We start from the raw sequence: 26,423 nt of genomic DNA on the forward strand, positions 1-26,423 counted from the left end.
GAGGTGACAGAGCCACCCGAATGGGAGAACTGTGTACTGGTATGCCTTCCCCCCGAAGGCAGACCAAAGAGGGTCTGGGTTTGGGAAAGAATAGAGACATGAGGACACGTCCTTCAGGTCAGTGCTGAAGACCAATCCGGTGGACGAAATCATCCAAAAACACACTATGCAGTGAACATCTTGAAAATGGAAGCCTAGGAAGGGTTCAGTTCAAGATATACAGGCCCAGGAATAGTTGTGACCCATCGCTTCTACTAGATACCATGAAGTCAGGGCTGTGGAACCCAGACTCCATCTCAGCTGGAGGAACAATCTCGACCGCACCCCTCACCAGTAGGGTTGACTTCCACACACAGAGGCGTTTCCCCCTGTCATGGTATAGCAGACTCCCTGTTAAACCGGGGAGGAGATTGTTCAAACTAAATCACATACCTGGCCCCTTGGGCGAACCAGCTGAACAGTTTGGAAGCTCTGTTTAGGCTCCCTGAACTGAAACAATGGGTGTACCCACAATGGGGTATGGAAACAGAATGACCGGCCCAGATATCGGGAGAAGAAGAAGCGTCCTGAGGAGTGGGCGGGGTCAAATTCTGCACCCTGACAGAGGAGACCAGGGAAGGACGCATGTTCCACTGTGGTCTGCTCTGACAGGTCCCAGAGGGGGACGAGAGTGGCGAGACCCTTGGGCAGCGCACACCGCCATCCGCAAACTCCGGGAGCTCAGAGATGGGGGCATGAGTTCTTTCTGGTGCTGCTGACCCGGGGGCCATTAGCGGAACAAAAGATTCTCCTCAGCCCTCCACCGGGGGAAGGAGTGGCCCTGATACCGTTTCCTAGAAAGAACTGGAACCCATCTCTGAGTTGTCCACGTCAGGAGCGCTGCTTTGACTGGTGTTATGCAGGCTGCGTTAACGGAATGCATAGCTGATATGAAAAATTGGATGACTAGGAATTTATTACTATTAAATTCTGAAAAAAAACTGATTCTAATTATTAGACCAAAAACCTCTGCGATTAATAACTTAGAATACAGTCTAACACTGCTCTGTCAAGTCCTTGTCATCAGTGAGGATCCTGGGCATGGTCTTTGAGTCCAATCTTTCATTTGAAAGCAACATTTCTAGCATCTGTAAAATTGCACGTCACAAATGTCTCTGCGGTGGAAATTTATCCAAAATATTCCAACAAATACACTTTGACCAAGCTGACTGTGTGATTGGTAAATTTACCATGTTTGTTACTTGGCAAGTTTTATCAAACAACTGAAAAAGCAAAACCTAAAAATAAATCAAGATTGTGATGCATTAAATAAAACAATGGTTTTATGTTTGAGCAGACATGCTACAGCCATTGCTATCATTATTTGAGCTTGTTTAGAGGTGCATTCAGTATTTTTTGTCATTAAAACATTTAGCAGAAAAATATAAGAATATACATTTGAGAAATCTGTTTAAAGTTATGTACACATCACGGAGCACAGCTTTGAGTTACATGAAAAGAATGTGTGCGTAGATGTGAGAGAATGGCTGTATATTTATTCTGAAGCTGTCAGATTGAAGACACTTACGTTTGTAGGAAAGGATGGCACACATCAGCAATGTTCTGTTAGTGGGAGAAGAAAGAAAAATAAATCAGAACATTGAGTCCCATTATCAGCATTAGTTAATATATTTGCTATCATAAATCAGCCATCAGAGAAACATATATTTGTTAATATACATTTATTAATATCTTAATAAACACAGAATAGTTGATTGTGTTCATGATACAATTTGTGTAACAAACAATATGAAAATGTGTTAATTTAATTAATATTAATATTAATAGTAACGGCATTGTTCAATGTTAGTTCATGTTAAATAATGTAGTTAGCTGATCTTAAAAAAAAGAAAAAAGTTTCCCACAAAATAAACGATTGGATCATTATGTGCCATACAAATAAGAAAGAACTCCATTTCACAATAAATAAGTTATTACCAAATATATAATCTGACAAGAGCACTCAAATGTATTCTAATTCTCCAAAAATATGCCATGTAAACGCCTAGTCTACATCTAAAACTCAGGTTTAATCCAAATACTACTAGAAATTCAGAATGAAGGACATATACCCAAATCTGTCCTCAAAGACAAATCCTATAAAAACTACAGATACATTCTCTTCTCATGTATAAGAAAATCCATAAAAAACCGTGGAACCAATTTTACCACATTACTTCTCTGTCTAAAGATGTAACTCTTGCTTGTGAATTCTTCTAAGGAAATCGGTTGAACAAGAAATCATCCAAAGAGAATGTCAGTATTACAAATGCAAATAATATATAATTTTAAAATAAATATTACCTGGCCAGTTGAGCTGTGTCCCAGTACTGTATGTCAATGCAAGAACAGCACGCCTGCAAACCAACTGTTGAATAAAAGCATCTGCTAAATTAATAAATAAAAATAAACACTAATGTAAAGTCTTTCTTTATACTGACCAAACAAAAGAAATATCTAATAATTAATAACAAAAGATGAAAATAATCAACAGCTTCCTAGAATATTCTTATGAAAATGGGTGTCCGAGATGGAGTTGATTAAAGCGAATGACCATCTGATATCAAACCTTTCAACTTGACACCACAATAATGCTTGTAATCTTTGCTGACAAATGGCAAAGCACTAATGTCATAGCTGACCGACCAGCTATATTTGTGGAAAGTCCTAATATGACCACCCTTATGGAAAGATGCCTTTAATTGAGCACATGTCCCCTTCTCATGAGGTGTCAACACCTTAGAATTTATTCCACAGCCTCCTGCCATCATTTCAAAGAAACTAGGAAAGCCTGTAGGACACATTGCATTGTCCTTGCAAGGCAAAGCAAAAAGACATGGGCGGGATCCAAAGCACACGGCACACCCTAAGACACATCACCCTGGAGAGCTTTGTAGAAATCAGAATACAACACTGACTCTCTCACTTAGAACAAACCGACCAATTCTTAAAACTCTCAATTATCTTGAACGTGAAGACATAGAGTCACTGAGGCACAACAAATGCGGTAAATATAAAACATCTGGACCTAAATCTGGAGAATCAGTCATGTCACATCATTATATACTATATCGTCATTTCGCCCAGCTCTAAAACTTTCTCTATGGTAAAGTACAAAGTCATTATAGACATAACAGTAAAACTGATTTGAAATTATGTGTAGTGTGAAAAGTGCTGTAATATGACTACGACTCTGAGATCAACAGCATTTGATCACAAATTAACAGACACCTGAAGCCCAATAGACTAACACAGCACATTAGTAGAGTGTAAAACTGAAATAACAAGCTGGAAAATAGCAGAGAGATGAGAGAGGACAAATTAAATGCATAGCCAAAAATAAACCTGGCATTTAGTCCAAATTAAAACTGCCACTGAACTCATACACTTTGATGTGTTTAATTCACAACAATTGCTATGCTTTTTGTTTATAAGCTATTTCTATTATCCACCTGATTAAAATGACTTTATGAATTTATTTAGATGGTCCACTTTAGACATTTTACTCACTATACTGTACGTAACTTTGCTACGACATGCCATCTAACTGTTCTTATTACACGCCATTGCCAAAAGTATTGGGACACCCCTCTAAATCACCAAGTTCATGTGTTTAATCACTTCCATGCCTACAGGTGTATAAATCATGCAGATGCTTATACAAACATTTGTGAAAGAATAGGTCTCTCTGAGGAGCTCAGTGAACTCAAGTGTGTTACCGTGGGATTATAACACAGTGGAAGCAATTGGGAACAACAGCAATTTAGCCATGAAGTGGTAGGCCACGCAAAAACACAGAGCAGGGTCATTTTTTATATATATTTATTGTTATTTTATCCGGAGTGACTGACAACTGAGGAATACAGGAAACGATCCATGATGAAGAGGCGAGAAATTACAGTAAGTACCTGAAATACTTAGTTTTGGACATTGCCTAGAGTAGCAAAAGCTAGAATAGGGAGGGAATAGAGGAAAATGTAGGGTGTTTTTTGTGTTTTTTTAAGAGGAGGTTAAGTGCTTACGGAAGAGATGAGTTTTTACCTGTCTTTTGAATGCTATCAGTGATTCTGCCATAAGGATGAAGGTCGGAAGATCATTCCACCAGCCGGGAACGGGGAACAAAAAGGTTCTGGAGAGGGATTTCATGCCATTGAAAGGGGTGCAGTTTAAAGAAGTGTTCTCTGAGAGATCAATCAGACTTCTCTGTCTGCCAATCCCATGGACAAGTCTGGGTTTGGTGGTTGCCAGGAGAACGGGACTTGCCAGACTGCACTGTGCCACGGTAAAGTTTGATGAAGGAGGAATTATGGGGTGGTGCTGTTTTTCAGGGGTTGGGCCCTTAGTTCCAATGAAAGGTAAGTCATCCTTACCCAGACATTTTAGACAATGTTATTCTCCCAACTTTCTGCGCTCCAGTGCACAAAGCGTCGGTCCATAAAGACATGGATGAGGAGTTTGGTGTGGAGGAACTGGACTGGCCTGCACAGAGTCCTGAGCTCAACCCGATAGAACAGCTTTGGGATGAATTAGAGCGGAGACTGAGAGCCAGGCCTTCTCGTCCAACATCAGTGCCTGACCTCACAAATGAGCTTCTAGAAGAATGGGCAAAAATCCCCATAAAGCTGTTACAGCTCAAAGGGTGGGCTGACTCCATATTAAACCCTATGGATTAAGAATGTAATGTCATTAAAGTTCATGTGCATGTAAAACAGGCATCCCAAAAATGTTGGCAATATAGTGCATCTGCTAACACTTTATTTATTTTTTTGACGTTCCCCAAACAGACATTCTAAAGTAAAACTAAAATACTGATGTAACTTCGCAAGTACAAACCTAAAACCTAACCCTAACCTTACAGTCTACTAGCAGTCTAATGAGAGTTAGCAGACATGTAGTTGACAAGATATGCATAGAGACGTATAGTTGGTAGAATGTCTAAAGTATTGTGAACTATGAAATTAACTAGTCTTAACTAGTAAGTTTTCATAAGTTTGTCTAAAGAGTGTTATTCTGTCAGATCTCATCCAGCTTTCAGCATATAAGTGTCACCATATGCTTTAGTTCACAGAATGACAACTGTTGAATGACAAGCCAAATTTGCTGCTTTGTCATATGAAAAGCTTCCCAGGATTCTGGGAAATGTATCCCAGTGACATCTGAGAGCTTCTCCACGGCTAAACTGGGATCTACTGTAGTGCCAAGACACTTGAAGAAGATTATGCCCAACATAAGACCCAAACAATGTCTGAACTCCAGTAAACGATACCCTTCAAATAACAACCCTTTCTCAAGGTTAAGGTGCTTGATCACAAGTGACGCCTATAAATACATTGTGTATTTTTTATGTTTATTTTCAAATATTTGTTTAATTAATTTAGTGCCATTTCACCTCATTTTACTGAAGGGTTTACTTCCATTATCTCAATCCCATTATCTGTTCTTCTAAAACAATCTTCATTAAACAAAACTAAAACTAAAGTTAACTGGACAGTTAATTACATCATATGATAATATGTGTTGTTGGTGTCAGGAAATTGATGAATTTGACAATCAGACACAAAAATTCCAGTTGAAACGGAGCTATAAATACGTGACCAAATACAGTGAGTGCATTTTGCTGAGTGAACAGTATTCTGCCTATATAAGAAGCTGCTTCAGGCTCCTTCAAGAACGGACTGGAACTCAAAGGTGGGTGAGTTGTTCATCATGCTCTCCTTCTACTATTAACCTAATATCACATTCTTGTGTTCAGCGGTTTAGAGATTGAATGGCTAAATCTGATGCATGGTAATCAGTTTGCAGATTTAAGAGTTTAGAGTCTGGCTATGCTCTGTTCAACATGTTTTTGACATGTATTCAAACTAAAATGTTTGCCTTTCTCTTAGCATCTCCTACCTCAGACAAATTCTCTCTGGACAGGACAGCAGGTATTATGGTTGTGATTAATAATAAAAAAAAAATGCATACGGTAACACTTTAGCATAGGGAACACATATTCACTATTAAATACGACTTGCCTCAATAAACTCCTCATTTACTGCTTATTAATAGTTAGTAAGGTAGTTTTTGTAGCATTTAAGTTTAGGTATTGGGTCGGATTAAGGGATGTAGATAAGGTCATGCAGAATAAGGCATTATTATGAGCTTTATAAGTCCAATCCAATCCAATCCACCTTTATTTATAAAGCACCTTAAAAACAACACTGTTGACCAAAGTGCTGAACACAATTCACAAAACAAAAACAGCAAAATAGCAATAAAATAAATACAACAATAACAAAGTCAACCCTCAAACTGATCCAAAAGCCAAAGAAAATAAATGAGTCTTGAGACAGGATTTAAAAACAGGGAGAGACTCAGCCAGTCTAATGTGCAGAGGCAGCTCATTCCATAGTCTCGGAGCTGCCACGGCAAACGCACGATCACCTCTAATTTTACGTTTCGTCTTTGGGACGACTAACAGAGCCTGATCTGCCGACCGGAGTGAGCGAGAAGGGGTGTAAGGCACAATCAGATCAGATAAATACTTGGGGGCCAGGCCATGAAGACATTTAAAAACAAATAACAGAATTTTAAAATTAATGCGGAAATGCACAGGTAGCCAGTGTAGGGACTGGAGAACTGGTGAAATATGGTCATGTTTCCGGGTTCCGGTTAAAAGACGAGCGGCTGCATTTTGGACTAGTTGTAAGCGTGCCAGTAGTGATTTGTTAAGACCAGTGTAAAGGGCATTACAATAATCTAAACGAGTAGTGATAAAAGCATGGATTAAAATTTCAAAATTCTGTGGAGATACAAATGGTTCTAAGTGCTAATAAACAGCCAATATCCTAGTAATATAGCATGCTAATAAGCAACTAGTTAATAGTTAATAACTGAATCTTAAAATAAAGTGTTACCATGCATACTTATAATCCCATTTCAGTTCTAAAGAAAACATTTGGTTGAATAGAGTACCACAATGTTTTAAGTGTTGAACTTGAGTAAAGAGTGTTGCTCATGATAATTAAAATGGCTTTAGAACACAGAAGCTCAAAAACACTCACATAGAGCAGCATCCTTGCATCCACATTCATATAAATTCATGTTTTAATCCACTTGCATTTGTTTCATATTTAGAAGTAATGAAAGTATTAATCCCTCTGCACATTCTCTCCTCATCACTTCTCACAGTAAACCACAGTTATGGGAGATGGTGAAATGGAGTGCTTCGGCCCGGCGGCCATTTTCCTCCGGAAGCCGGAAAGAGAGAGAATAGAGGCTCAGAACACCCCCTTTGATGCCAAAACGGCTTTCTTCGTGACAGTGCCGGACGAGATGTACCTTAAGGGGGTTCTTGTTAGTAGAGAGGGTGGAAAAGCTACTGTCAAAACTCTGTGTGGGAAAGTAAGTAGAATTAGAAACTGTGTTGATCTTCTGTAAAACAGTTGCAGATTATGCTGTAGACTGAACAACTACATGCCAGGTAAAATAAATATTGCATTTATGGTAAATGTCTCATTCATGTTGAAAACTTTATAGACAGTCACTGTAAAAGAAGATGAAATCTTCCCCATGAATCCCCCCAAGTTTGACAAAATTGAGGACATGGCCATGATGACCCACCTCAATGAGCCTACTGTGCTGTATAACCTCAAAGAGCGTTACGCAGCATGGATGATCTACGTAAGTCTCAGCAAACCATATTTATTCCTGGGATGGGGCGGCAGCATTGTTAAACTGGACTATCTATCTCTGTTTCAGACCTACTCTGGTTTGTTCTGCGTCACTGTCAATCCCTACAAGTGGCTCCCAGTCTACGATTCAGTCGTTGTGGCTGGATACAGAGGCAAAAAGAGGGTTGAAGCCCCGCCTCACATCTTCTCCATCTCTGACAACGCCTACCAGTTCATGCTCACTGGTAAGTGGGCATATACATTGTCAATCCGTTTTGCAATCCAATAAACTTGTGCTAAACTTGAGCCAGTTTCTATTTTACTTAACACACCAACAATTTCTTTATTTATTGGACTCATTTTATGCAATAAATCTCTCATGAGTAATTTATGTATGGTGTACATTGTGTTACAAATGTTATATACAAAAATGGGGAAAAACAATCTGTTTAGCTGTTTCACATAAAATAACACTAAATGTGTTTCAGACAGGGAGAATCAGTCTATCCTGATTACGTAAGTAGGCTATGATAATTATAGTTTTGTATAAGAATCATCATGTGAATGCTAACACTGTTCAAGCTATTGAGATAAGGCAGTTTAACACCTGGCTTTTCTGCTGGACAATGCTGGTAATGTGGTCTTGCAAAAGCATACGAGTCGTTCTTATTGGCATGTGCTGGGAAAGACAGGATAACTAAAGTAACAGAAAGGTGTGGAGAAAAGCTGCTTACTGACAGTGCATGTATATGAGGTGAAGACCACACTGCCTGCATAATGCAGGTGCATGCAGGTTTCATGCCCAAAGCAGCTTTCTGGTTTGCATGTAAATGTAGTGTCTGACATTTAAATTAGGGACACTAAAATTTAACTAAACTAAATATCCAAATAAATTTAATTACTAAACTAAATGAATCATATCAACTAAATTACTGATCTGCCCATATTATCGCTATATGATAATTGAAATGAACTGATAACATCACCGTTTTCTCCAGAGCGAATGAACAGCCACATCAAATTTTGTTATTGTCCTGTTTAACACTACGAAGCTGCTTTGAAACAATCGGCATTGTAAAAAGCGCTATATAAATAAAGTTGACTTGACTTGACTTGATTTAACATTTAGGGATTTTACAGAAGCACTTAGATAAAAGCCATATCACGCCATTTATAATATTCTGAAATATGTTATTTTCTATCTTAACATGTCCACTCCACGTCCAGTGGAGAATCTGGTGCAGGAAAGACTGTCAACACCAAACGTGTCATCCAGTACTTTGCGACAATCGCTGTGGCTGGCGGAAAGAAGACAGAACCAGTTGCTGGCAAGATGCAGGTGACTAAACATTCAAATATCATTCAAAGAACAGCTAAATAATTATTCTACATGATGAAATTACTTGACTACTCACCAGGGGTCGCTAGAGGATCAAATCATTGCAGCCAACCCTCTGCTGGAGGCTTATGGAAATGCCAAGACTGTGAGGAATGACAACTCCTCTCGTTTTGTAAGTTGAAATTAATTGTACAAACTCAGTTAACATTCCAAAGCTGAGCAATTCTGGGAAAACTGTTCTAAATATTTCAATCTGCTTAGGGTAAATTCATCAGGATTCACTTTGGGACCACTGGAAAACTGGCCTCAGCTGATATTGAAACTTGTGAGTAAATATTGTTTATTGATAAAATGAAGGATGGTGACGATATGTATATAAGCAGTGGCAAATGTTATATGCCCAAGCAAATATGATGATGAGAAAATGTTATGTGTTTGGATCGGGTTAAGATTAACCTTTTAGAGCATACTGTACTTCCTTTTAAACTGCTCCCTTGTGGGTTAAGTTTAAAAAAGTGAACTTATTAGTTGAACTTATTATTAAGTTGCCTATAATGATTGTATGAGGATTATATTGAAGAATATAAACGAGGTGGAGTAGTAAAAGTAATTTATTTTGTATGTCAAAAGTAAAAACCTTTATAGCTTTAATAAGGAATTTTATGTATACATTTATTTGTCGACTGGATAATTCACAAAATGTTATTATTATGTTGTTTGTCTGATCATAAGCAAAGTGTGGTGCAATACCAATCTATGAGAAAGTACTGGTATTATTGTTTCTTTTAAATGTTTTGTACTGTTTGTAATTTTGTGTTTAGTTGTTGTATGTCTCCTCTCTAATGGACCTTGAGTCTGGAAATAAAAATTGAATTGAATTAAGCCAAATTATAAATGTTTAATACGGAGGGAAAATATTTTTATTTTTACATTTTTTTGGGAAGATCTGCTGGAAAAGTCAAGAGTAACATTCCAGCTGTCTGCTGAGAGGAGCTACCACATCTTCTACCAGCTCATGACCGGACACAAGCCAGAGCTGCTCGGTGAGAAATCGACAGTATTGTGCATTTCATTTATTACCATATTTGAGAACGCTGTTAACATACTGCACATCAACTCTTTACAGAGGCCCTGCTCATCACCACCAACCCTTACGACTATCCAATGATCAGCCAGGGTGAAATCACTGTCAAGAGTATCAATGATGTGGAGGAGTTCATTGCCACAGATGTGTGTGGACAGCTAGAGTATTAGTAGTAGCAGTAACTGAAGAATGCAGGACATACAATATGAAATACCCTTCTCTATGACTCAAATAATGTGTGATTACCTTGGTCATTGTATTACAGACTGCCATTGACATTCTGGGCTTCACTGCTGATGAGAAAATCAGCATCTATAAGCTGACAGGATCTGTGATGCATCATGGGAGTATGAAGTTCAAACAGAAGCAGAGAGAGGAGCAGGCCGAGCCTGATGGCACCGAGGGTAAGACTACTAGCACATGCTATTAACAGTCAAAACATTCACTTCATTAGAGACAATAATGCATAAATCTGTTCTTCCTCAGTGGCCGATAAAATCGCCTACCTCATGGGCCTCAACTCCGCCGACATGCTGAAAGCTCTGTGTTACCCCAGAGTGAAGGTCGGAAATGAGATGGTGACCAAAGGCCAGACAGTACCACAGGTGATTACTAATCTCATCGAATAAAGTTAGAAATATCTTGTAGACATTTATAGTTCTCTTGAGAAGTAAACGTGTAATGATACAATCTACACTGACCTTTGAATCTCTCAGGTGAACAACGCCGTCTCTGCGCTCTGCAAGTCTGTCTATGAGAAAATGTTCTTGTGGATGGTCGTCCGTATCAATGAGATGTTGGACACAAAGCAGCCTAGGCAGTTCTTCATTGGTGTGCTGGACATCGCTGGATTTGAGATCTTTGATGTGAGTGTCAGCTATCAAAGTCTCTGTAACGATCTGGATATAAAACATAATAGACTATAGTAAGAACTTGTCTCTGTTTAATTATCAGTTCAACAGCTTGGAGCAGCTTTGCATCAACTTCACAAATGAGAAACTGCAACAGTTCTTCAACCACCACATGTTTGTTCTGGAGCAAGAGGAGTACAAGAAAGAAGGCATTGAATGGGAGTTCATCGACTTTGGTATGGACTTGGCTGCCTGCATTGAGCTCATTGAGAAGGTGAGAGACATTCAGCAAATTAAAATGATTATTCATATTGTGCATGTTCTTGAGCCTGAATATTTCTTCATCAGCCAATGGGCATCTTCTCCATCCTTGAAGAGGAGTGCATGTTCCCCAAGGCTACAGACACAAGCTTCAAAAACAAGCTGCATGATCAGCATCTGGGCAAATGTCCAGCTTTCCAGAAGCCCAAGCCTGCCAAAGGTAAGGCTGAGGCCCACTTCTCTCTGGTGCACTACGCCGGCACTGTGGACTACAACATTAATGGCTGGTTGGACAAGAACAAGGATCCACTGAACGACTCTGTTGTGCAACTCTACCAAAAGTCATCGCTCAAAGTGCTGGCCTTCCTGTATGCCTCTCATGGAGGAGCTGAAGGTACGATCATTTCTTTAATTTTAGATATGAAAAACTGAACACTGAGACATCTCTTATTCTTCACATTTTATAATGTGATACCACTTTTATGAACATCTATCCAACACGGACAATTTTACTAAAAAGTTATTTCATATTACATCAGTAACAACACTTTTGACTCTTGACATAAACAGCTGAGGGAGGCGGTGGAAAGAAGGGAGGCAAGAAGAAGGGTGGTTCCTTTCAGACTGTCTCTGCACTTTTTAGGGTAAACACATTATCTCTTTTATTGAAAGAGGTGAACTTTTTGTCCAATAAAGATTAAACTAATGAAAAACATTTCCACAGGAGAACTTGGGTAAGCTGATGACTAACCTGAGGAGCACTCACCCTCACTTTGTGCGCTGCTTGATTCCTAATGAGTCCAAGACTCCAGGTAAACTTAATCCCAGAAGACTCAAAAGTTTAGAAAATATCTCTGGAACCTTAAGAATATTTTCATTTTAGGTCTCATGGAGAACTTCCTGGTTATCCACCAGCTCAGGTGTAATGGTGTGTTGGAGGGCATCAGAATCTGCAGGAAGGGTTTCCCCAGCAGAATCCTCTATGGTGACTTCAAGCAGAGGTAAAGACACCTTTGGAGCCACTGAATTAGAGATGATGCACCACCTAATCTTTTTTGAATATTTTTCTCAAAAACATGACTTTTCCCTGACTGCCCTCCAGATACAAAGTATTAAATGCTAGTGTCATCCCTGAGGGACAGTTCATTGACAACAAAAAGGCTTCAGAGAAACTCTTGGGCTCTATTGATATTGACCACACCCAATACAAGTTTGGGCACACCAAGGTGAGCTGCACAACGAATGGTGAAGCTCAAATCTACAGGAGAATGGATTCTGTAATATACCAGTACCATCAATATATGTTGTTGTAGGTGTTCTTCAAAGCTGGTCTCTTGGGTACTCTTGAGGAGATGAGAGATGAGAAACTAGCAACCCTGGTTACCATGACTCAGGCTTTGTGCCGTGGATTTCTCATGAGGAAAGAGTTTGTCAAAATGATGGAGAGGAGGTATAAATTAACTTACAATACTGGTTGGAATGTAATTGTTTGTTATGAAAGTAATGACTAACTTACTGATTGCAAATTACACAGAGAAGCAATTTATTCCATCCAATACAACATCCGCTCATTCATGAATGTGAAACACTGGCCATGGATGAAGCTCTACTTCAAGATCAAGCCTCTTCTAAAGAGTGCAGAGACTGAGAAAGAAATGGCAGCCATGAAGGAGAACTATGAGAAAATGAAGGAGGATCTAGCAAAGGCATTAGCTAAAAAGAAAGAGCTTGAGGAGAAAATGGTGTCAATTATTCAGGAGAAAAACGACCTTCAACTGCAAGTAGCATCTGTGAGTATTTCAGCTCTTATTGATCCTAATAGGGATACTACAGCTATAAACATAAGCCATTAAACTAAATCCATTTCCATGAACAGGAAAGTGAAAACCTCTCTGATGCGGAAGAGAGATGTGAAGGTCTCATCAAAAGCAAGATCCAGCTCGAGGCAAAGCTCAAAGAGACAAGCGAGAGACTGGAGGATGAGGAGGAAATCAATGCTGAACTGACTGCCAAGAAGAGGAAACTGGAGGATGAATGCTCTGAACTGAAGAAAGACATTGATGACCTGGAGCTCACCTTGGCCAAAGTGGAGAAGGAGAAACATGCAACCGAAAATAAGGTCAATAATCTTTTCACATGTTCTTCACACTGCTGATTGTTCAGGATCTTGAGAATGAAACCAGTGAACAATGTTTCCATTTAGGTTAAAAACCTGACAGAGGAGATGGCCTCTCAGGATGAGAGCATTGCCAAGCTGACCAAAGAGAAGAAAGCCCTCCAAGAGGCACACCAGCAGACTCTTGATGACCTTCAGGCAGAGGAAGACAAAGTCAACACTCTGACTAAATCTAAGACAAAGCTTGAGCAGCAAGTGGATGATGTAAGAAGTTTGGCATGACAATAAAAGCATAAATTAATTGTGTCTCTATACCAGACTTAAATGCTCTGTTTTCTGTAACAATAGCTTGAGGGCTCACTGGAGCAAGAGAAGAAGCTCCGTATGGACCTTGAGAGAGCCAAGAGGAAGCTTGAGGGTGACCTGAAACTGGCCCAGGAGTCCATAATGGACCTGGAGAATGACAAACAGCAATCAGATGAGAAGATCAAAAAGTGGGTGGACATCAGTCTTTATATAATTGCGGATGTTTGTTGTTTTTAAATGTAAGTATTCTAGACATTTAAAAAATAAACTACTTTCAAAACAGGAAAGACTTTGAGATTAGTCAATTTCTAAGCAAGATTGAGGATGAACAGTCTTTGGGAGCACAGCTTCAGAAGAAGATCAAAGAACTTCAGGTAACACTAACCCTAATCTTTTCTCTGTATTATATGAAGTAGTTGCACAGTTGGGAAAATCAAGGTAACCAGTATCACTGGGTAATTATTTTTCTTTATTTATTTAGGCCCGTATTGAGGAGCTGGAAGAGGAAATCGAGGCTGAGCGAGCTGCTCGTGCTAAAGTGGAGAAGCAGAGAGCGGATCTCTCCAGGGAACTTGAGGAGATCAGTGAGAGGCTTGAGGAAGCTGGTGGTGCCACTGCTGCCCAGATTGAGATGAACAAGAAGCGTGAAGCCGAATTCCAGAAGTTGCGTCGTGATCTGGAAGAGTCCACCTTGCAGCATGAAGCTACAGCCGCAGCTCTGCGAAAGAAGCAGGCAGATAGTGTTGCTGAGCTCGGAGAACAAATCGACAACCTCCAGCGAGTCAAGCAGAAGCTGGAGAAGGAGAAGAGTGAATACAAGATGGAGATTGATGACTTGACGAGCAACATGGAGGCTGTGGCTAAAGCAAAGGTAATGTCCCTAGAGGATTATTAAATATAAAAGCATCTTTACAAACTTCTGGATAATAATAATAATAATAATAATAATAATAATAATAATAATAATAAAAATATTTATTTTATATAGCACCTTTAAAAGTTGCTTTCTCAAAGTGCTTTACAAGATAACATAACAGAGAAAACAATACAATTGAAATACAAAAATGAAAGCAATACTAAAATAGAATGTTTTGAGAAAGGGATTTAAAATTCACTAATGTATTTGCTTCCCTGATGCCAGACGGGAGAGAATTCTTAGAAAGCTTAGGAGCATAAGAAAAAAAGAGCTCTATTACACCTAGAACAAAGCCATGTCTTCGGAACAAGCCAGATTATGCAAAAATGTATATGCTAACAAAAGGATTTTAAAATCAATACGGTACCTGACAATATGATCACCAGTTCTGATCGCCAGACAGAACTCTAGCAGCCGAATTTGGTAAACATTAAAATAAATTTGTCAATTGTGGATTTAGATACTCCAACTAGAAGACCATTACAGTAGTCAACACATGAAAAGATAAAAGAGTTTATCAACCTCTCAGCAACACAGAATGTAAACATGTAATTTTTGGAAAAAAAAGAGTTGAAAAAAAGTATATAACCTTGAATCTCTTTAGGCTAATTTAGAGAAGATGTGCCGTACCATGGAAGACCAGCTGAGTGAAATCAAATCCAAGAGTGATGAAAATGTTCGTCAGTTGAATGACATGAATGCACAGCGTGCAAGACTTCAGACTGAAAATGGTAAGACAGAATGAGCTACATGTGTAAAAACCTCAAAAAGTAGAAAGGTTTGTATGTTATTATGTTTCATGGTAATATCTGTAACCTATTTTCAAGGTGAATTTAGTCGGCAACTGGAAGAGAAAGAGGCACTTGTTTCACAATTAACTAGAGGAAAACAGGCTTATACACAGCAAATTGAGGAACTCAAAAGACATATTGAGGAAGAAGTCAAGGTAGAGTTATACATTATTAATTCAATTTTTATAATGTAAACAACTATATAGATGATAACTCAAAATGTTCTGCCTGATAGGCCAAGAACGCTCTGGCCCATGCGGTTCAGTCTGCCCGCCATGACTGTGATTTGCTCAGAGAGCAGTATGAGGAAGAGCAGGAGGCCAAAGCTGAACTCCAGCGTGGAATGTCTAAGGCCAACAGTGAAGTGGCTCAGTGGAGAACCAAATATGAGACTGATGCCATCCAGCGCACTGAGGAGCTCGAGGAATCCAAGTAAATACATCAATACGTTCCATACATTTAACATTAAAAATATTAGCAAGATTTCGTAATTTCATTTCATTTTCCTCAGGAAAAAGCTGGCCCAGCGTCTGCAGGATGCTGAAGAATCCATTGAGGCGGTGAACTCAAAGTGTGCCTCTCTGGAAAAGACCAAACAGAGACTGCAAGGTGAAGTAGAGGATCTCATGATTGATGTGGAGAGGGCAAATGCATTGGCAGCCAACCTTGACAAGAAGCAGAGAAACTTTGACAAGGTGAGAAAGACATGGATAGCCTGTAAACCTAAAACTTGAATTATGGACTTTACCAATTAACAATGACTACATTTCTTTCATTATCAGGTGCTAGCAGAGTGGAAACAGAAGTATGAGGAAAGTCAGGCTGAACTAGAAGGCGCTCAGAAAGAAGCTCGTTCTCTCAGCACTGAGCTTTTCAAAATGAAGAACTCCTATGAGGAAGCTCTTGACCACCTCGAGACCCTGAAGAGGGAGAACAAGAATCTGCAACGTAATGCAACTTTTATTTGTAAACTGAGGACTAAAAATTAGATGTATTCTATCAGAAAACCTTACGTTGTTGTAATTTAAACCCTTTTAGAGGAGATTTCTGACCTCACTGAGCAGCTTGGAGAGACTGGAAAGAGCATTCATGAGTTAGAGAAAGCCAAGAAGACAGTGGAGTCTGAGAAATCAGAGATACAGACTGCACTGGAAGAAGCAGAGGTGCCATTCCTATGATACTAAAATCATTAAACCATTCCTTTAAATAATATTATGACATTGAATATGGGCCGGTTCTAAATTATTCAGAAAATCTTAATGTCTGCTACTTAAACCTTTATACATTTACTTCCGTCACTCTAGGCACTACAGTATAATGTGTCAAATTTAAAAAGTGAGTCAATTGTTTCCTTTTGTCCTTGTAGGGAACCCTGGAGCATGAAGAGTCCAAGATTCTTCGTGTGCAGCTGGAGCTAAACCAGGTGAAGAGTGAGATTGACAGGAAGCTTGCTGAGAAAGATGAGGAGATAGAACAGATCAAGAGGAACAGCCAAAGAGTAATCGACTCCATGCAAAGCACTCTGGACGCTGAGGTCAGGAGCAGAAATGATGCCCTGAGAGTCAAAAAGAAGATGGAGGGAGATCTGAATGAGATGGAGATCCAACTGAGCCATGCCAACCGCCAGGCTGCCGAGGCACAGAAACAGCTCAGGAACGTCCAAGGCCAACTCAAGGTATCTTTCTGTTGAACATGGAATTGCAATAAATACTGAATGTTGGACAGAATGAATATGACACATGAATTAACCAAATGAAGAGAGCTAACAAAGAAAGAATGTTGCCACAGGATGCCCAACTGCACCTTGATGACGCTCTCAGAGGACAGGAGGACATGAAGGAGCAGGTGGCCATGGTGGAGCGCAGGAATAACCTGATGCAAGCAGAGATTGAGGAGCTGAGAGCTGCACTGGAGCAAACAGAGAGAGGCCGCAAAGTGGCAGAGCAAGAGCTGGTGGATGCCAGCGAGCGTGTGGGACTGCTACACTCACAAGTACAAAAAAATGACTACATACTTCTAACAAATTCAGGACACACAATAAACTTTTATATATAAATTATACTAAACAAAATACTTACATCCCACAGAATACAAGTCTTATTAACACCAAGAAGAAGCTTGAGGCTGATCTGATCCAAGTTCAAGGTGAGGTGGAAGATTCAGTCCAGGAGGCCAGAAATGCAGAGGAGAAGGCCAAGAAGGCCATCACTGATGTGAGTGTTGACATTCTGCTTCTCTACTCTAATTTAAACAGTTATTTGCATTGTGTTTAGGCGCATGTAATAAATTGAACAACATGAAAGGTGTTTCTATATATAATGGTTAGTTGTTTTTAATTTTTTTCTTTTTTTTATAATGGCTTATATTTCAGGCTGCTATGATGGCCGAGGAGCTAAAGAAGGAGCAGGACACCAGTTCTCATCTGGAGAGGATGAAGAAGAACCTGGAGGTGACTGTCAAGGACCTGCAGCACCGTCTGGATGAGGCTGAAAGTCTGGCCATGAAGGGTGGAAAGAAGCAGCTCCAGAAACTGGAGTCCAGGGTAAATTTGAGTGTTCAGGAGCTTAACAAAGCACATTCTTAGGTGTACTGGTCATAGCAGACATTTGACAGGCAAAACTATAAATCTCTACTGAAGGTGCGTGAGTTAGAGTCTGAAGTTGAAGCCGAGCAGAGACGTGGTGCAGACGCTGTGAAAGGAGTGCGCAAATACGAGAGGAGAGTGAAGGAGCTCACCTACCAGGTAAAACTACCGAGGAATTAGAAATGTTCCACCTTTTACAACATACAATTTAACTAAGACCATGGCCATTATTTACACCCAAAGACTGAGGAAGACAAGAAGAACGTTACCCGACTGCAGGATCTGGTAGACAAGCTGCAGCTGAAAGTGAAGGCCTACAAGCGCCAGGCTGAAGAAGCTGTAAGTCTAATATCAAATGTCTTGAGCATGAAGTTTTAGTATTGACAAAAATGTCCAGCGCCATGAATGCACTGCTATGAAATGGGTTGGATATCTTGTGTAATCATAAACAGGAAGAGCAGGCCAACACTCACCTGTCCAGGTACAGGAAGGTGCAGCATGAGATGGAGGAGGCTCAGGAGCGTGCTGACATCGCAGAGTCCCAGGTCAACAAGCTGAGGGCCAAGAGCCGTGATGTCGGGAAGGTATTATACAATTTGTTGTAAAAGTGGTAGGGGGGTTAATCTTAATATACACAGCTTAATATAGATATGTTTCTGGAGAGAGAAAAAAACAAGCAACTTCCTTTTGGTCTCCTTTGTATTTAATGAAGGGCAAAGATGAAGAATGAAAATGAGACATCACACCACATCTACAAGCAAGCATATAATATGACTTGTACTTTGTCTTACATGTCCATTAAATGCAGTTTCTCAAGGCTCTCTGACTCTCTGTCTATGTTTTTGTAGACCGGTAGATCATAGCACCAATGTCAAGATCACAGGTTATATTCTCAGATGAGAATTTAACCCTAACCATAAGCCTAACCGTGCATGGACAAATAAAAAAATAATTCATCCTTTGAATGCATGTAAGTATCTACCGAATGTACAGATGTGTAAATACTTTTACAATAATATCTTATTTTAAAATTCAGCTAAATTATAAAACAAAGTCATGCCAAATATAAATCAATTGAGTTATACAGTCCAAACTTCTCGCTTTCATTGACGCTTGACAATTACTGTGTGCAAATGCACTCAAAGCGCTTTATATGGAAGGGGGGAATCTTCTCAACCACCACCCAATGTCCGGCATCCACCTGGATGATGCGATGGCAACCATAATGCACTAGACAGACTGGCTTACCCCACCTCCGGCTAGCTGTCTCACGTCACAGAAGTCAGATAAATCCCAACACATAGAGACTCTTTTACCTAGATATCGTCACATAGAGACTGTGTCTGTCCCCCGAATTAGTCAATACAAAAAAACATAAAAACCATTCAACAGTAAAAATTGAATTGATGTCCAACAAACAAAAAACAGATATAATACAGATGAAAAAAATGATAAAGCTCTGGTTGCTGAATATTCGATCCCATTCCCAAAGATCACTTATTGTTAATGATGCGATTACAGATGATAACCTGTATCATCTGGCTAACCTGGCTAAAACCTGATGATGACATTACTTTAAATGAGTCACCCTCTAAGATTATTGTTATAAGCACGAGTTTTGTAGGAAAGTTAAAGCGGGCAGGGTTGCTGTAATTCATAATAATATATTCAGTGTTACTCAGAAGTCTAGTTTAAGATTTAATTCCTTTGAAGTCTTAGGGCTTTATGTAATGTTATGTAGTAAAATTGATAAACCCCTTTGTGTCACATGCCTGTCCTGTCTTGTTTGCACACGTGGGTTTTGTCATTCTGAGCATGTGCTCCTGTAATTGTCTGATCCCTCCCCCCTTGTTATCTGATTAGTGTTTGATTTCTCCCACCTGTTCCCTCTTGATTTCTTCCCTTTATAAGCTCCTTGTGTTTGTCAGTCTGGGTCGTATCCTTGTCTCATCTACGTCTCCCAGTTTGGTATGTTTTGAGTTGTTCATGTTTTTGATTATGCATTTTGCCCCCTCGGGGGGTTTGTTTTCTGTTTATGTTTATTTTTGTAAATAAATCTTTAATTTCTGCACTTGAGTCCTCGCACCATTTTCTTTGTGTTCCTGACCGTGACATAAGGATACCACCATCTGAGGACTCAGCAGAATGGGGATCTTCCTATTCCCATCTCCCTGCCCTTCCGCTGCATCAGGAGAAGGTCAACACAGCAGACTCCTTTCCCTCTGGCAGGAGGGACCTAGCATAAAGGAGTTTGCTTACCGGTTCCTGTTTGCAGCGGAGGGGCTCAACATCAGTCAGGCAAAGCTCAAGGACATGTTTAACACCTGCCTTAATGAGCCAATCATCGCCTGGGAGATGGGAATGCTTGGGACGCTATCATTTTGGCAGTTTGTGGGGTATGTGTATGATCATGATGGTGGAGGAGTGCCCTGGAGGGGTGGTCTTCCACCTCTTGGGCCTCCCCCAATTTTCCCCACAGACTGCCAAGTCCCCAGTCCTCCAATGACCCCTTCGGGCAGAAGGAGGAGGAAGAATGGCTCCACATTCACCACCCACCCCGTGGTCCCTGTACAGATGGAGTCACATTCCCTGTGACATGCTCTCAGACAGCAAATGCAGCAAGATTGCTTCCTTTTCAGAGAAAATTAATAATATTAGAAAGGCGATCAGCACATCCTTGAGCTGCTCTGGAGACAGACAGATCAGACCACAACCCCTGAAAATTACTGCCTGATTTCGAAGCAATTGATAGGAAAATATTAGAAAAAAACATTACAGCGACTTAAATTTGACACACTCCCTACTTCTTTTTTCAAAAGTGTGTTTAACTGTTTAGAAGCAGATCTCCTGGAAGTGGTAACCTCCTCACTTCTCTATGGGATTTTTCCAAACTCCCTTAAAACCGCAGTAGTTAAGCCTTTCTTGAAAAAGAGATATCTGGATACTCCAGATTGAACTCCATATTGAACTACAGAAAAAGAGAAATCTGGATAACTCCAGATTGAACTCTATATTGAACTACAGACCAATCTCAAATCTTCCCTTCATTGGAAAGATCATTGAAAAAGTTGTTTTCAATCAGCTAAACAAATTCTTAAGCTCAAACGGATACTTTGACAATTTTCGATCTGGTTTCCGACTGCATTACAGCACAGAAACAGCGCTCAAAAAGATTATAAATGATATTTACTAAAAATTAGCACTAGGTAACTTTTGCTCTTGGGGTCCCCCTACAGTTTGGAAAAAAAATTGTCCTCTACTGCTGTCGTAAACTGTCATCCTACATCAGGGGATGCGCGCGTGCATTTGTTGACATAATAACCCTGATAGCCCTGAATTAGTGATGAGCGGGTCGTCTCATAACCCGCGGACCCCATATGTCTATATAATGGTCGCGGGTGCGGGGCGGGTTGTAAAAGTATATACAGTGGTGCGGGGCAGGCCAAATAACTTCATAAAAGCAGGACCTGCGGGTTGGAAAAAAGCCGACCGGCGCATCACTAACAGTTAGCCTGAACACTGTTCACATGCGTGTGTTCTGCTTGCGTCGCGTGTGAAATGTCTTTATCCCAGGTACAGTGGCATATGTTTCAGCAAGTCATATGAATATCAATTCATAGGCTTTATTTTTTTAAACGCCAAATGATCACGATGCTCACGTTTACAAGCCACCGTCATTATAGTAGCCTAGTCTATTGGTTACCATTTTACAGAATCTATGATACTTCAATTCAATGTTTGAGTGGTAGATAATAACCATAGCAAGCATTAAAGCCAAGTCAGCATCGGTCGTGCACCTTCAGCTCACGCCAACTAGCAAATGCTGGCCCAATATTGATCCTCGGCCAGCCTTTACTCCGATCACTTTTTCATTTCCTATTATTGCTTTCCTCCAACAAAACCTTTGCTTTCTTATTTTTCTGTGCTGCTTCGGACATGACTATAACATCCGACAAACAAACAATAGTTGGGCTCGCATGTCCGAATGTAAGGAAGTGTGGGTGTTGGTGGAAGTGGTGTATATGCCATAAAGCAGTCGAATTTTGTAGGTCTTTTTCTCGGGTTACTACCCGAAACCCAAAGTTTAAAAGTACAATTAAACATGATAGAGACCCCGTCAGGCTATGGCAGACGTGTCATTCAACCTATTGTAAGTCGATGTATCATCACAAGAGTCTTCAAAATATATTAAGGTTGTAAAGTTACCTAGTGCTGCTTTAAATACTGATACAGGCAAAACATCAATTCTGGTACTACTCTCCCTCAGTGCTGCATTCGACCACACTATACTTCTAGACAGGCTGGAAAACTGGGTCGGCTTTCTGGGATGGTGTAATGATACTAGAAGGCCGGATTCAAGTGCAAGTAAAGGGTCTCTTTATTGAGAATAACAGCACAGACGATGACTGAGAGATGCAAATCCAGAGCGTTGAAAGCGCTTGGTAGCACAGGGACGCTGCAGACAACCCAGACCTCTGGCACGAGGATGAAGAAGGTGGATAATGATGATGAAGACGACAACGAAGAACACACAGGACACAGGTATTGGTAGGAGAACACAGGAACAGGCAGGACTCAGGGAACATCCAAACAATGCTCTGACAAAGACAGGTAGACAGCAGTGAGACTAAATTGGTGAGCTGATGATCAGCAGCTGTTGCGCTGATCAGCTGTGGCAGGTGGAAACAATAATCAGCCAAGCAGCGGCTCCGCCCCAACACAGCCACACATACATACACACGAGAATGAGACAACGAAATTCATGAACCGTGACAGATGGTCCTCAAATAGTTCAGGTCATACTTAGAAGGCAGAGGTTATTATGTGAGTATAGGTGACCATAAGTGGTCATCCACGACATGCAGAGTCCCACAAGGGTCAATTCTAGCACCACTCCTGTTTAACCTGTATATGCTGCCACTGAGCCAAATAATGAAAAAGAACAATATTGCTTACCACAGCTATGCTGACGACACCCAGCTCTACTTAGCACTGTCACCTAATGACTACAGCCCCATTGACTCCCTGTGCAAATGCATTGATGAAGTTAACAACTGGATGTGCCAAAACTATCTTCAGTTAAACAAAGACTAAACTGAAATCTACATTTGGAAACAAAGATGAAATTCTCGAGGTGGACGCATATCTTGAGGCTAAAGGCCTGATAACAAAAAATCAAGTCAGGAATCTTGGTGTGATTTTGGAGTCAGACCTGAGTTTCAGTAGTCATGTCAAAGCAATAACTAAATCAGCATACTATCATCTGAAAAATATTGCAAGAATTAGATGTTTTGTTTCCAGGCAAGACTTAGAGAAACTCGTTAGTGCTTTCATCACCAGAAGGGTGGACTATTGTAATGGCCTTCTCACCGGCCTTCCCAAAAAGACCATTAGACAGCTGCAGCTCATACAGAACGCTGCTGCCAGGATTGTGAGCAGAACCAGAAAATATGACCATATCACACCAGTCCTTAGGTCTTTACACTGGCTTCCAGTTACATTTAGGATCATTCTATTAGTTCTCTTACTTGTTTATAAATCACTCAATGACCTAGGGCCTCAATACATTGCAGAAATGCTGATTTAATACAAACCCAACAGATCACTCAGATCAGCAGGATCAAGTCAGTTAGAAATACCAAGAGTTCACTCAAATCAAGGATAGTCTGCTTTTAGCTATTATGCCAATCGCAGCTAGAACCAGCTTCCTGAACAGATCAGATGTGCTCCAACAGTAGCCACATTCACATCCAGACTCAAAACACATCTGTTCAGCTGTGCATTTACTGAATGAGCTCTGAGCCACTTTACATCTGACTTATTGCACCCTATCTTATGTATGTATCATCTTTTTAATCTTTTTAAAACTGTTTTAGTTACCTTTGTTCTTATCTGTGGTTATTATTTTATATGTTCATTTGAGTTAAATATGATGAGTGAAAACTGGGTTTGATGGAAATAACAAGTTTGACAAAAGGGTTTGGGTATGTGGAAATCTGTAGAAAGGTATGATAAGTGAAAATGGGTTTAACAAGAAGGTTCTTGGGTAAAAATCAGGGAAGAGTGATTGCAATAGATGTTATGAACGTGTTTGAGAAAGAAATGAATGAGAGGTGATCTAATTAAGATGGTACATGTATGTAGACTGTAAACTGAATGTTTTATGTAGAGACTGAATGTAATTGGGTGCATCATTCTGTCTATTTATTTTGTTGTTGTTTATTTTTTTTATTTGGTTCTGTCAACAGTGCACTGGCTCCCTATTAAACATCGTATACATTTTAAATTTTGCTTAATACTTACAAATCACTAAATGGTTTAGCTCCCCAGAATTTGAGCTCTTAACACATTATTCTCTTTCACATCTAATGCAGTATTAAAACTCTAGCTAGTTGATAATACCAAGAATATCAAAATCAACTGCAGCTGGTCGATCCTTTTACTATTTAGCACCTAAACACTGGAACAGTCTTCCTAGCATTGTTCAGAAAGCACTTCCTATAACACGTGATGTACTCATTACGTCATAAGAAGAATGGCATCTACATTAATATTAGTCTCTCTGTTTATCTCAAGATTTACCACAGTCAGCTAGATCAAGGCTGTATCCAGATCAGATGGTGGACCTGTGCCTTGACGCAACCGCAGTGCAGCCCTGAAGTATCCCCTGCGAGGCCTCATCAACACAACAACACCACTGTACAGATGAAAACGTTATCAATTCCCAATTCCCGTTCACAAGGATCTGCAGAATTTTCCAAAATACTGCATTATGCATGCTAGACAAGTTATTGCAATGTCACTTTGTAAAGAAAGACGCGCACATCCACATTCAAACACACATGCCTTTGGACCAAACACGCAATACACATGTGCATGCCGACACAGTTTTCACAGATTCACGTTTTGAAGTTTACATGGAAATAACAGAATTTTTTTTTCTTTTTTTACGTACACTTTGAAACCGATTTCAAAGTCATGTAAATGAAAAACCATGATGCATGAAAAAATTTTTTGTGAAAGTAGCCCCTATGTTAATAACGAATTATTTTGAATTTGGAAATGAATCAATAAAAACTTACTTAAACTGGGCAATAACTATTTTCTAGAGCTGCTGTACAGCCAATACAACTTAAAGGTGACTTGACTTTAACTGCCGAAGGATGCTGGAAGAACAGGATGGGACACAACAGTGTGAGGGCTGAGTCTGCCTCCTCCAGGAACAGTGCTTGCAAGTTCACCAACTGGTCTAGCTTGGGGGGTAAGCTGTGCCCACAGGCTTTGATGGTCGCCGCTTTTGATTTATATCTGGGGGCTTGCAGCAATCAAGTGTGATAGTTTGTTTCCAGCTTACACCAGTTCCTCCATTTTCTCTGAGTAGCTCAGAAACGGGGATGCTGGAGAGAGAAATAATGTGTCTGGTGAGGGTGCTGTTACTAGAGGCTGTAATATGTTATCCTGGCTTCCCTGGCTGTTTTTCAGAAAGTCATCCTTAGGTGCTTAATCTTGAAGCAGTTCTAATCCATCACAGTCTGTCTGTGGTGAGCTCTGTGGGCAGGACTTAGCTGGGAACATATCCTTGAGCAGTGGTTGTTGCGGCTGCATAGTGTTATCATTGTCCTTGTGGGATGTGTCAACTACATGTCCAGTCAGACTCCGAAATGAAGTCCTGTGATCGTTCATACTCTGTCCAGATGTGTGTGTGCCATTGAGGTTGACTGGATTGCCACACACAGCTAAAAGGATGATGAAGGGAGAAGTAGATCAGGCTCGAGTGGAATTCTCCGCTGAGTCCCGAGCGTTCAAAGCTAGATGATTGGTATCTGGGGGTGGCCCGCGCCGAGCACGCCTGCCGGCCGCCAGTGCCTTTTTTCCCTGAGGTGCATGAAGAGGTGTCGAAGTCGTGGAAATTCCTGTTGCCTTTCCACAAAAATTCGGCGCCTGCTTCCGCCTTCACTGCGTTCGATAGCGCCGCAGTTAAAGGGTACACTGGGGTTCCCCCCATGGAGACTTCTGTTGTGATCCAACTGTGTCCTCAGAGCGCCCCCATATGATGTGGCGACTCAAAGCACCGATCTTTGAGGTGAATTTAGTTCTCTCTCAGGAGATGGTGACAGGACCACTTCTTCCCCCGGAGGAGAGCCAGGTGAAAATCTTTTGTTTAATCAATTCCCGCTGTCAATCTAAAAAAAAAAAACTGCTGGCGGCACCCTATTTGAAAGAGAACCGACACATTTGCCTCCAAGCCCCTAGAGGGCGTGACTTGCAGTGTGTGCTGCCTCAGTGCCTCGCCACTCTCAGTCCCCTCTGTTGCCAGCCCCCTCCCCTGGTCTCCACTGGCAGGGCATGGAATTCGACCCTGCCCACAACTCGGGCCGCTTCCAGGCCTGCCGAGTCTGGGCCGGTCATTCCGCTTTGCTGCCCCACGCGGGGTACGCCTGTTCAGTTCGAGGGGTTTGATGATCTCCTTGGTTCAGTTTT

General features: G+C 40.5%; 1 protein-coding gene across 1 annotated transcript in view; it reads left to right on the forward strand.

The window, feature by feature from the left end:
- The first annotated feature begins 5,707 nt into the window (after positions 1-5,707).
- Positions 5,708-26,423, forward strand: part of LOC137040771 (uncharacterized) — a 46,301-nt gene continuing 25,585 nt past the window's right edge. The window contains 44 exon segments of the mRNA XM_067416543.1: positions 5,708-5,727; positions 5,925-5,966; positions 7,213-7,425; positions 7,561-7,704; positions 7,783-7,939; positions 8,183-8,210; positions 8,922-9,033; positions 9,113-9,205; positions 9,295-9,358; positions 9,978-10,076; positions 10,160-10,263; positions 10,383-10,521; positions 10,604-10,722; positions 10,834-10,983; positions 11,072-11,242; positions 11,317-11,623; positions 11,800-11,873; positions 11,954-12,041; positions 12,113-12,230; positions 12,332-12,455; positions 12,543-12,679; positions 12,764-13,019; positions 13,106-13,348; positions 13,433-13,609; positions 13,694-13,839; positions 13,935-14,025; positions 14,133-14,522; positions 15,172-15,298; positions 15,395-15,513; positions 15,594-15,790; positions 15,870-16,053; positions 16,141-16,306; positions 16,397-16,521; positions 16,725-17,033; positions 17,147-17,350; positions 17,446-17,625; positions 17,730-17,900; positions 17,997-18,101; positions 18,186-18,281; positions 18,395-18,526; positions 19,871-19,910; positions 20,134-20,338; positions 20,422-20,510; positions 22,337-22,484. Coding sequence (XP_067272644.1) covers positions 7,225-7,425; positions 7,561-7,704; positions 7,783-7,939; positions 8,183-8,210; positions 8,922-9,033; positions 9,113-9,205; positions 9,295-9,358; positions 9,978-10,076; positions 10,160-10,263; positions 10,383-10,521; positions 10,604-10,722; positions 10,834-10,983; positions 11,072-11,242; positions 11,317-11,623; positions 11,800-11,873; positions 11,954-12,041; positions 12,113-12,230; positions 12,332-12,455; positions 12,543-12,679; positions 12,764-13,019; positions 13,106-13,348; positions 13,433-13,609; positions 13,694-13,839; positions 13,935-14,025; positions 14,133-14,522; positions 15,172-15,298; positions 15,395-15,513; positions 15,594-15,790; positions 15,870-16,053; positions 16,141-16,306; positions 16,397-16,521; positions 16,725-17,033; positions 17,147-17,350; positions 17,446-17,625; positions 17,730-17,900; positions 17,997-18,101; positions 18,186-18,281; positions 18,395-18,526; positions 19,871-19,910; positions 20,134-20,338; positions 20,422-20,510; positions 22,337-22,484 — 6,329 coding nt within the window. The 5' untranslated portion in view covers positions 5,708-5,727; positions 5,925-5,966; positions 7,213-7,224.

The sequence above is a fragment of the Pseudorasbora parva genome, chromosome 14 (genome assembly GCF_024679245.1).
Source record: "Pseudorasbora parva isolate DD20220531a chromosome 14, ASM2467924v1, whole genome shotgun sequence".
Taxonomy (NCBI): Eukaryota; Metazoa; Chordata; class Actinopteri; order Cypriniformes; family Gobionidae; genus Pseudorasbora; species Pseudorasbora parva.